Source organism: Ylistrum balloti, unplaced genomic scaffold, assembly GCF_031769215.1.
Source record: "Ylistrum balloti isolate Yb309-2 unplaced genomic scaffold, AGI_CSIRO_Ybal_v1 Utg371384, whole genome shotgun sequence".
In the NCBI taxonomy this organism is placed as follows: Eukaryota; Metazoa; Mollusca; class Bivalvia; order Pectinida; family Pectinidae; genus Ylistrum; species Ylistrum balloti.
This window is the reverse complement of record NW_026782729.1, coordinates 441,396-454,195: the sequence shown is the minus strand read 5'-3', so window position 1 is coordinate 454,195 and position 12,800 is coordinate 441,396. Positions and strand designations below refer to the sequence as shown.

The following is a 12,800-nucleotide window of genomic DNA, read 5'->3' as shown; positions in this document are numbered from 1 at the left end:
TGTCTTTAATTAGTGTACATGACACTGAACCAAACTATAAATGTCTTTAGTTAGTATACATGACACTGAACCAAACTATAAATGTCTTTAGTTAGTGTACATGACACTGAACCAAACTATAAATGTCTTTAGTTAGTGTACATGACACTGAACCAAACTATAAATGTCTTTAGTTATCGTACATGACACAGAACCAAAATATAATGTCTTTAGTTAGCGTACATGACACTGAACCAAACTATAAATGTCTTTAGTTAGTGTACATGACACTGAACCAAACTATAGATGTCTTTAGTTAGTGTTCATGACACTGAACCAAACTATAAATGTCTTTAGTTAGCGTACATGACACTGAACTAAACTATAGATGTCTTTAGTTAGTGTTCATGACACTGAACCAAACTATAAATGTCTTTAGTTAGTGTACATGACACTGAACCAAACTATAAATGTCTTTAGTTAGTGTACATGACACTGAACCAAACTATAAATGTTTTTAGTTAGTGTACATGACACTGAACCAAACTATAGATGTCTTTAGTTAGTGTTCATGACACTGAACCAAACTATAAATGTCTTTAGTTAGCGTACATGATACTGAACCAAAATATAATGTCTTTAGTTAGTGTACATGACACTGAACCAAACTATAAATGTCTTTAATTAGTGTACATGACACTGAACCAAACTATAAATGTCTTTAGTTAGTATACATGACACTGAACCAAACTATAAATGTCTTTAGTTAGTGTACATGACACTGAACCAAACTATAAATGTCTTTAGTTAGTGTACATGACACTGAACCAAACTATAAATGTCTTTAGTTATCGTACATGACACAGAACCAAAATATAATGTCTTTAGTTAGCGTACATGACACTGAACCAAACTATAGATGTCTTTAGTTAGTGTTCATGACACTGAACCAAACTATAAATGTCTTTAGTTAGCGTACATGACACTGAACCAAAATATAATGTCTTTAGTTAGTGTACATGACACTGAACCAAACTATAGATGTCTTTAGTTAGTGTACATGACACTGAACCAAACTATAGATGTTTTTAGTTAGTGTACATGACACTGAACCAAACTATAATGCCTTTAGTTAGCGTACATGACACTGAACCAAACTATAGATGTTTTTAGTTAGTGTACATGACACTGAACCAAACTATAGATGTCTTTAGTTAGTGTACATGACACTGAACCAAACTATAGATGTTTTTAGTTAGTGTACATGACACTGAACCAAACTATAAATGTCTTTAGTTAGCGTACATGACACTGAACCAAACTATAGATGTCTTTAGTTAGCGTACATGACACTGAACCAAACTATAGATGTCTTTAGTTAGCGTACATGACACTGAACCAAACTATAAATGTCTTTAGTTAGCGTACATGACACTGAACCAAAATATAATGTCTTTAGTTAGTGTACATGACACTGAACCAAACTATAAATGTCTTTAGTTAGCGTACATGACACTGAACCAAACTATAAATGTCTTTAGTTAGTGTACATGACACTGAACCAAACTATAGATGTCTTTAGTTAGTGTTCATGACACTGAACCAAACTATAAATGTCTTTAGTTAGCGTACATGACACTGAACCAAACTATAGATGTCTTTAGTTAGTGTACATGACACTGAACCAAACTATAGATGTTTTTAGTTAGTGTACATGACACTGAACCAAACTATAGATGTCTTTAGTTAGTGTACATGACACTGAACCAAACTATAGATGTTTTTAGTTAGTGTACATGACACTGAACCAAACTATAAATGTCTTTAGTTAGCGTACATGACACTGAACCAAACTATAGATGTCTTTAGTTAGCGTACATGACACTGAACCAAACTATCAATGTCTTTAGTTAGCGTACATGACACTGAACCAAAATATAATGTCTTTAGTTAGTGTACATGACACTGAACCAAACTTTAAATGTCTTTAGTTAGCGTACATGACACTGAACAAAACTATAAATGTCTTTAGTTAGTGTACATGACACTGAACCAAACTATAGATGTCTTTAGTTAGTGTTCATGACACTGAACCAAACTATAAATGTCTTTGGTTAGCGTACATGACACTGAACCAAAATATAATGTCTTTAGTTAGTGTACATGACACTGAACCAAACTATAGATGTCTTTAGTTAGTGTACATGACACTGAACCAAACTATAGATGTTTTTAGTTAGTGTACATGACACTGAACCAAACTATAATGCCTTTAGTTAGCGTACATGACACTGAACCAAACTATAGATGTTTTTAGTTAGTGTACATGACACTGAACCAAACTATAGATGTCTTTAGTTAGTGTACATAACACTGAACCAAACTATAGATGTTTTTAGTTAGTGTACATGACACTGAACCAAACTATAAATGTCTTTAGTTAGCGTACACACTGACAAACTGAACCAAACTATAGATGTCTTTAGTTAGTGTACATGACACTGAACCAAAATATAATGTCTTTAGTTAGCGTACATGACACTGAACCAAACTATAGATGTCTTTAGTTAGCGTACATGACACTGAACCAAACTATCAATGTCTTTAGTTAGCGTACATGACACTGAACCAAAATATAATGTCTTTAGTTAGTGTACATGACACTGAACCAAACTTTAAATGTCTTTAGTTAGCGTACAACACTGAACAAAACTATAAATGTCTTTAGTTAGTGTACATGACACTGAACCAAACTATAGATGTCTTTAGTTAGTGTTCATGACACTGAACCAAACTATAAATGTCTTTGGTTAGCGTACATGACACTGAACCAAAATATAATGTCTTTAGTTAGTGTACATGACACTGAACCAAACTATAGATGTCTTTAGTTAGTGTACATGACACTGAACCAAACTATAGATGTTTTTAGTTAGTGTACATGACACTGAACCAAACTATAATGCCTTTAGTTAGCGTACATGACACTGAACCAAACTATAGATGTTTTTAGTTAGTGTACATGACACTGAACCAAACTATAGATGTCTTTAGTTAGTGTACATAACACTGAACCAAACTATAGATGTTTTTAGTTAGTGTACATGACACTGAACCAAACTATAAATGTCTTTAGTTAGCGTACATGACACTGAACCAAACTATAGATGTCTTTAGTTAGTGTACATGACACTGAACCAAAATATAATGTCTTTAGTTAGCGTACATGACACTGAACCAAATTATAATGCCTTTAGTTAGCGTACATGACACTGAACCAAACTATAAATGTCTTTAGTTATCGTACATGACACAGAACCAAAATATAATGTCTTTAGTTAGTGTTCATGACACTTAACCAAACTATAAATGTCTTTAGTTAGTGTTCATGACACTGAACCAAACTATAAATGTCTTTAGTTAGCGTACATGACACTGAACCAAACTATAAATGTCTTTAGTTAGCGTACATGACACTGAACCAAACTATAAATGTCTTTAGTTAGTGTTCATGACACTGAACCAAACTATAAATGTCTTTAGTTAGTGTACATGACACTGAACCAAACTATAGATGTCTTTAGTTAGTGTACATGACACTGAACCAAACTATAGATGTCTTTAGTTAGTGTACATGACACTGAACCAAACTATAAATGTCTTTAGTTAGTGTTCATGACACTGAACCAAACTATAAATGTCTTTAGTTAGTGTACATGACACTGAACCAAACTATAGATGTCTTTAGTTAGTGTACATGACACTGAACCAAACTATAAATGTCTTTAGTTAGTGGACATGACGCTGAACCAAACTATAAATGTCTTTAGTTAGTGTTCATGACACTTAACCAAACTATAAATGTCTTTAGTTAGCGTACATGACATTTATCTGAATTATAAATGTGTACATGCATACATTTATTTCATGAAAGTTATAACTGTCCTTTAATCAGTACTGTGATATCACAGTTAAAAATGAGTCTTTTTCAATCCTGATTTAGTATCACCTTTTTGTATGAATTTATAACCAGAGACAAATGTCTTGTTTTGGTATTGTTTTTAACCTGTATTATCTCAAACTCTACCAGAGACAAATGTCTTGTTTTGGTATTGTTTTTAACCTGTATTATCTCAAACTCTACCAGAGACAAATGTCTTGTTTTGGTATTGTTTTTAACCTTTATTATCTCAAACTCTACCAGAGACAAATGTCTTGTTTTGGTATTGTTTTTAACCTGTATTATCTCAAACTCTACCAGAGACAAATGTCTTGTTTTGGTATTGTTTTTAACCTGTATTATCTCAAACTCTACCAGAGACAAATGTCTTGTTTTGGTATTGTTTTTAACCTTTATTATCTCAAACTCTACCAGAGACAAATGTCTTGTTTTGGTATTGTTTTTAACCTGTATTATCTCAAACTCTACCAGAGACAAATGTCTTGTTTTGGTATTGTTTTTAACCTGTATTATCTCAAACTCTACGAGACAAATGTCTTGTTTTGGTATTGATTTTACCCATTCTTTTACACAACTCTACCAGAGACAAATGTCTTGTTTTGGTATTGTTTTTAACCTTTATTATCTCAAACTCTACCAGAGACAAATGTCTTGTTTTGGTATTGTTTTTAACCTGTATTATCTCAAACTCTACCACAGACAAATGTCTTGTTTTGGTATTGTTTTTAACCTTTATTATCTCAAACTCTACCAGAGACAAATGTCTTGTTTTGGTATTGTTTTTAACCTTTATTATCTCAAACTCTACCAGAGACAAATGTCTTGTTTTGGTATTGTTTTTAACCTTTATTATCTCAAACTCTACCAGAGACAAATGTCTTGTTTTGGTATTGTTTTTAACCTGTATTATCTCAAACTCTGAATGAGCACAGTTTATACCCTGCATACACTATCATTATAGATGAAAATAAAGGCTTACCTCTGATATCTGTGTCGTCATCAATGTGCTCTGACGGAGTACCCTAAACACTGGTAACACTACAAAATACAAACACAAACACTGGTCACACTACACACTACAAAGGAAAAATATATTCACCTTTAGTATACAAGTAAGATCTACCGTGTTAGTTGTGTGGGACGTTATTCCAACACTGCATAGGTACTGTTATCAAAGAACATTAATATTATACAGATTGATTGGAAAAGCTGATCACACTGGCATTGCGTTATCATAAAAGAAATGATATTTTTCAAGGTACACTTATTTTGATATTTTAATATGAGAACTATACCCAACGTACCTAAAGTAATGTACAAGCAATAGATATATATAACATATATTCACTTTGCCCCATATCTATATCCAGTTGCAGTTTATATCCTATAACACCTGCATATTTTATAACACCTGTGTACCTTATAACAGAAAACTTAAACACTTAACACAATGAACTAACATGGTTTAATTAATAGTAAAGTATACGTGACATTTAGAACCTGAGATCAGGTTAGGACAGCAATATGTACTTTGAGATGAGCAAAGTTCAACAGATATCAAAGAAAACTCTTACATGGTGCAGCTAATAAATAAAGTATAATATACAGAAAACTGTACATAAAAATCAGAATTTAGAAATGTGTGTTGGGATGACATACATAGAAATACACAGACTCCTGATTTGGTTATGATGGATTAAATATTTCCTGAGAAATAAAGCTCAACATGGAGATGAAGGGAAAACATTAATTAACAAAGTCAAATTAATTGTCAACTTTGTGTTAAAATCTGAACTGAAACAATGTAGTAAGACACTCTTGTTTATTCATAACCATTAAGCAGGGTTTGTGATAACAGCACTTGTAATAAAGTTGAACAATTTGGAGTTTAACACACATGTTGACACTGCCTATCCCCAAACCAGAAAAGTAATGCCTATATTTAACACATGTTTACCAAATAAGAACTGACATTTATGTATTTTCCTGGTAACTTCTGATTGTGGCAAACATTTTGATAATCACAGAATCAACTTTACTATGATACATTAATCTGTACAAAAATATCATGTTGATGAAAGAAAGAGAAAAGGAGAAAAACCAGTGCCAAAGCTCTGCTGACAGAATGGTATTTAATACACTTCTTTAGTACAAATGTTACCATGACGACCACACAAAACCATATTTAGTGCAATGCCCCACACAATTAGCAATATATAATCTCATGCATGAGAAATATTTTATTGCTATTTCTACAATCCATCGATTTATGAGGAATCAAGATTCATATGCAGGACAAGTATGGCCCCACCAGATGAAGGTGTCATACTACCAGTTATTAGAGATAATTCACACTAACATTTATGGGTCAATAAAACAAAATTTTGATAGAACTGGATTTGGAATTAAGAAAACATGACTCATAAATGTTCAAACAATGTTTGGGCTTTGTAAGAAGTGCCAACCACATTCTAGGCAATATAGAAACACAAACACTGGTCACACTACAAAATACAAACACAAACACTGGTAATACTCCAAAATACAAACAGGAACACTGGTCACACTACAAAATACAAACACAAACACTGGTCACACTACAAAATACAAACACAAACACTGGTAACACTACAAAATACAAACACAAACACTGGTCACACTACAAAATACAAACAGAAATACTGGTTACACTACAAAATACAGACACTGGTCACACTACAAAATACAAACACACACACTGGTCACACTGCAAAATACAAACACAAACACAGATCACACTACAAAATACAACACAAACACTGGTCACACTACAAAATACAAACAGGAACACTGGTAACACTACAAAATACAGACACTGGTCACACTACAAAATACAAACACACACACTGGTCACACTGCAAAATACAAACACAAACACAGATCACACTACAAAATACAACACAAACACTGGTCACACTACAAAATACAAACAGGAACACTGGTAACACTACAAAATACAAACACAAACACTGGTCACACTACAAAATACAAACACAAACACTGGTCACACTACAAAATACAAACACAAACACTGTTAACACTACAAAATACAAACACTGGTCACACTACAAAGTACAAACACAAACACTGGTCACACTACAAAATACAAACAGGAACACTGTTAACACTACAAAATACAAACACTGATCACACTACAAAATACAAACACAAACACTGATCACACTACAAACAGGAAAAAATTTCATGAAACATATATATTTACAAGTGTTCCATTTTTATCGACTGTTCAATAATGCTAACTTAAAATATTTCCATTGTAATTAATAAAAGCTCAATGTTGTATCTACCCTTATATATCCACTGTACCTCTAGAGTAGCTTTGTAAGACAGGTATAGCCTCATACCCCTCTGGATAGCTACCGTACATCTCTGGATAGATACCATACCCCTCTGGATAGCTATCGTACATCTCTGGATAGCTACCGTACATCTCTGGATAGATACTGTACCCCTCTGGACAGCTACCATACATCTCTAGATAGCTACCATACTCTTTAGATAGCTACCATACCTCTCCAGATAGCTACCATACTCTCTGGATAGCTACCATACCTCTCTAGATAGCTATCATACCTCTCTGAATAGCTACCATACCTCTCTAGATAGATACCATACCTCTCTGAATAGCTACCATACCTCTCTAGATAGCTACTGTACATCTCTGTATAGATACCATACCCCTCTGGATAGCTACTGTACATCTCTGGATAGATACCATACCCCTCTGGATAGCTACCATACCTCTCTGGATAGCTACCATACTCTCTAGATAGTTAACATACCTCTCTGGATATCTACCATACTTCTCTAGATAGTTAACATACCTCTCTGAATAGATATCATATTTGTCCACATATTAATACTGTAAACAATTATTTCAACTTTTGTAATATTTCTAATATTTCTATGCATTTAACATTCCTTACCGATGAAACTTTTACATGTTAGCAGAAGACATTCATTTCAATATCACTGTCTGTAAAATATATCTTCTCCATGGGGCTCAAATTTCTTGGTTCTTGTTCACAAAATCCACTAGTAGTATAATCTTTGTCAGTTTAAATCAATTTATCATTTGTTGGCTATTCATGGAGTTAGAGTAGCCATGAATTCAGTGAAAATAAATTCCTCACAAATAATAATGATAATACAGTATTCTCTAAATTTCTGAAACTGGATTGATGAGATTCTGGCAGTAAATATTACCTGTCTGTTACATTAGTCGAGCACGATTCAATTACCACATGTGAATAGTCATGTTTTAAAATGCGGTATTTTGATATTAGGGTATATAAAGAAAAGACACCAATCAAATTATATTGATGTTACCATGGAGATTCTTAAGATATACAGGATTAAACATTGCAACCACACTCCTTCCTTATTAGGACACATTCCCTTACAATGAATGATCAATTTCAAGTTAATAATAGATGAATTTTCTATTAGAAGATAAGGACACTTCTGCAGTGGAGTAAGAGAAAGTTGTAAACAGCAGTTTTTGTTTTGTTTTTCAACCATTCAAGGGACCATCAAATCTACAATAAGGTTATTTTGGACTAACATGGTGAAATGGAAGATGTAATAGAAGCTAACAGAATAGAGCAAAACAAACCCCAAAAAACAAAAAAAACAAAACAAAACAAAACAAACAACAAAACCATTAAAAAAATACATGTTGCTGTACATGTAAACTGCAGGACAAGTCAGAAATTAATGAGAAAAGAACACCCAGACTGGTAAACATTTTCTTTTCTAATTTAGATCAAACCAAATTCATTAGTGCTAAATGTCAAATGTCAGAATTTACAGGAAAAATAGCTAGACAACTTTAACACAAAGGTTTATGATGTGAAAGAATGCTATAATAGACAAAAATAGGTATACCGCTGGATGAGTCTGAAAACACAAGAAAACATCAAATCAAAATGTGATGTTAATATTGAAGTTATGAAATAAGAAGAGGCCCACCGGCCTACACAAAGACTAATAGCAGGGAGAATGATTATCTCTTTAACATTCACATCACTTTTAGCAAACTCCTACTAAAATCTATTTTCCAAGATGGAAATCATGATCAATATGTTATCCATATTAGTCAAAACATGGTGGTCATGTATCAGTTAGCAACATATTATGTAGAGAAATGGGTTCTGCCCTTCTTGCCCCAGACGATCACATGTCCATCAGTGACATTTAAACAAAGCATTTCAGTTCTGTTAAAATGTTTCAGACCAAACATATTCAGAGTTCACAATACACTTTAATTTCCCCTATTGGGTCCTGTGTCTCTAGCTCCAAGGGTCAGAACAACCTCATTTTTTAGACAAAATGTATTTACAGATTGAAAGTAAGAAGGAGGAAGAGAAGGATTTTAAGCCTATCCCCTATTTGGGATACATCTCCCCTAAATTAGTCACAAGAGATCAAATAAACACTATTTAAATTTTTGGAATAATTATGTTGTTTTAGTCCAAAATTGGTTGAATTCCAGTAAGGAGTTGAGAAATACCATTTCAAATCAAAAATTTTACTTAAATCTCCTAATGCCCCCTTCCATCCGCAGAGGTTGAATCAACAAACAACCTCATTTATTTTTCAAGAAATGATTGCCCTCATCAAAAGATGTTTCAGACCAAAATTTGATTGAAATCCATTCTTGTATTATGGAGAAGTAGCATTTTACAGCAATCTTTCGGAAACTTTAGCCAAGCTTTAATATTCCAAGGAGTCAGATCAACTTCATTAGATGAAACGATTGCTCTTCCCCATCAATGTTTCAGACCTATATTTAGTTGAAATATACCAAGGTGTTAAGGAAGAGTGGTGTCTAAAAGCAACCTTTTATGCAGATCTTTTCTAATTTTGTTCCCTGCTGACCCATGTCCTTGGGAGTCAGATCAACCTTATTTATATATGACATGATTGTCTTCCCCATTGAAGTTTTTGACTGAATTTGGTAGAAATCAATTCAGGCACTCAGGATGAGTAATATTTCAAAATAAAATTTAAGCTAATGTCCTCTTTTTGGGCTCGGAGGGGTTCAATAAACTTCATTAATTAAACATGATTTTCCTGCAATAAATTAGGTCATCCAAAACCTACAGGTCAGATGACCTAACAAAATTACATGTAATCAATTTTCTTGTGACTGTCCCTGCACCTCCCAATCATCAGGATTAAAAATATGTATATAGAGAGAAATCAAGAAGTGTAGGTGAAATTCAGAATCTGAAACATTTGTTGGGAGAGTCATACATAGATATAAGTATATACCAGGTTTGGTTTTGACAGCTCAAGTAATTTGAGAGAAATACAGCTCAACATTGAGATAAAGAGAAAACTTTAACATAGACTAATTAATGAACAAAGTCAAATCATCTGAAATGTGTGTTGGGATGATTGAATAAAGATATAAATACATTCCTGGTCTGGTTATGGTAGCTCAGTGCTTAGAGAGAAATAAGGTTCTACACCGAGCATAACAGGAAACATTAACATTGCCCAGTTAAAAACCAATTAACGGTATACTGGGTGAAAATCCCGATCTGAAATGTGTGTTGGGATGGTTTTATATGGATATAAGAATAGTCCGGGTTTTGTTATGATAGCTTATGAGATTTTAGCTCAATGTGGCGATAAAAGCAAAACTTTGTTAAATTAACATGGGTTCATTAATTGGTAAAGTTGAAATCTTAACTGACACCGTGCTCTAAGATGCTTTTGTTTATCTATAACCTGTAAGCAGATTTGGCAATGATAGCACTTGTAATTTTATTGATTAATTTCAAGTTTAACACAAAGGTTCATACAAGTTAAAAAGTCAACATATAGGATACATTCAATGGTTTTCTTTTTTGAACATGTAATCCTATTATAAAATATTTCAACACCATCAACAATATTTAAACTGCTATGGTTTGTAACTAATGGCAATTTCTAAAAGTCAATAATTACTCTAATCCTATTGGACTTTTCCTTCTCCATCAGGACACTGGGTTTACAAATAGGTCACTCCTAAAAGGGCATCAGGGAAATACCCTCAAAACTGAAGCCTTTTTAAGAAATTGTCCTTTATTTGGAGACCATAGAAACTAGATTCTTTCTATAGAACTAAATGAATACTTGGTGTTGGACCTGTTAGTAGAATTCTGTGAGGATGTCTCATTCCTCAGTAAGTTTGTTACCAGTGACAAAGTGACAACCACCCAATTAAGACTGTAGATTAGATCTTACATGAAGTTTTGTGTGTAGCTTAAGATCACTGTCACTCCAGGCAGCCGATCTGGACTTGAGTGAACGGGACAGCAAACCAGCGCCAGGGGCAGCTATTATCTTGGAAGTTCCGTTCAGCGTGGAAAATTGGTCTGTATGAAAAAAATATCATATACAGAGTTAACCTGACAGAATGTTTCGATGACAATATCACTGGACTAGAAAATGAGAACATTGGAAATCTAGCTAGTAGAGTCTGTATGTGTCATATCTCTTTGTTCATTTAAGCATTACATTCTATAATGAAATGACATCAGATATTGGAAACAGCAAATTCTTCTGTCTACTAAAGTTCTAAATATATTCTCTATCACAAAATATCAATATCCTTAATATCTACACATCTATCAATAATAAATAATGGTACTGGATAATACACTGTATATAGATAGTAGGTACAACACAGACTGATACACTGTATATAGATATTTGGTACAACACAGACTGATACACTGTATATAGATAGTAGGTACAGTAGGTACAACACAGACTGATACACTGTATATAGATAGTAGGTACAGACTGATACACTGTATATAGATAGTAGGTACAGTAGGTACAACACAGACTGATACACTGTATATAGATAGTAGGTACAACACAGACTGATACACTGTATATAGATAGTAGGTACAGACTGATACACTGTATATAGATAGTAGGTACAGACTGATACACTGTATATAGATAGTAGGTACAGACTGATACACTGTATATAGATAGTAGGTACAGACTGATACACTGTATATAGATATTGGGTACAACACAGACTGATACACTGTATATAGATAGTAGGTACAGACTGATACACTGTATATAGATAGTAGGTACAGACTGATACACTGTATATAGATAGTAGGTACAGACTGATAGTAGGTACAGACTGATACACTATATATAGATAGTAGGTACAGACTGATACACTGTATGTAGATATTGGGTACAACACAGACTGATACACTGTATATAGATATTGGGTACAACACAGACTGATACACTGTATATAGATAATAGGTACAGACTGATACACTGTATATAGATAGTAGGTACAGACTGATACACTGTATATAGATAGTAAGTACAGACTGATACACTGTATATAGATATTGGGTACAACACAGACTGATACACTGTATATAGATAGTAGGTACAACACAGACTGATACACTGTATATAGATAGTAGGTACAGATATAGATAGTAGGTACTGATACACTGTATATAGATAGTAGGTAGTATATAGATATTGGATACAACACAGACTATACACTGTATATAGATAGTACAACACAGACTGATACACTGTATATAGATAGTAGGTACATGTATATAGATAGTAGGTACACTGGGATATAGGTACAACACAGACTGATACACTGTATATAGATAGTAGGTACAGAATGATACACTGTATATATATATTAGGTACAGACTTATACACTGTATATATATATTGGGTACAACACAGACTGATACACTGTATATAGATATAGGTACAGGGTACAATACACTGATACACTGTATAT

The 12,800-nt window shown here is 33.2% G+C and overlaps 1 protein-coding gene across 1 annotated transcript in view; it reads right to left on the bottom strand.

Annotated features, from left to right (window-relative positions):
* The window catches only part of LOC132562237 (uncharacterized), a 101,390-nt gene that overhangs the window by 61,233 nt on the left and 27,357 nt on the right, over positions 1–12,800 (bottom strand). The window contains exons 8-10 of the mRNA XM_060226972.1: positions 11,237–11,367; positions 8,888–8,899; positions 4,920–4,962 (exon numbers count right to left, since the gene is read on the bottom strand). Of these exons, the coding sequence (XP_060082955.1) occupies positions 4,920–4,962; positions 8,888–8,899; positions 11,237–11,367 (186 nt within the window). The remainder of the gene's footprint in view (positions 1–4,919; positions 4,963–8,887; positions 8,900–11,236; positions 11,368–12,800) is intronic.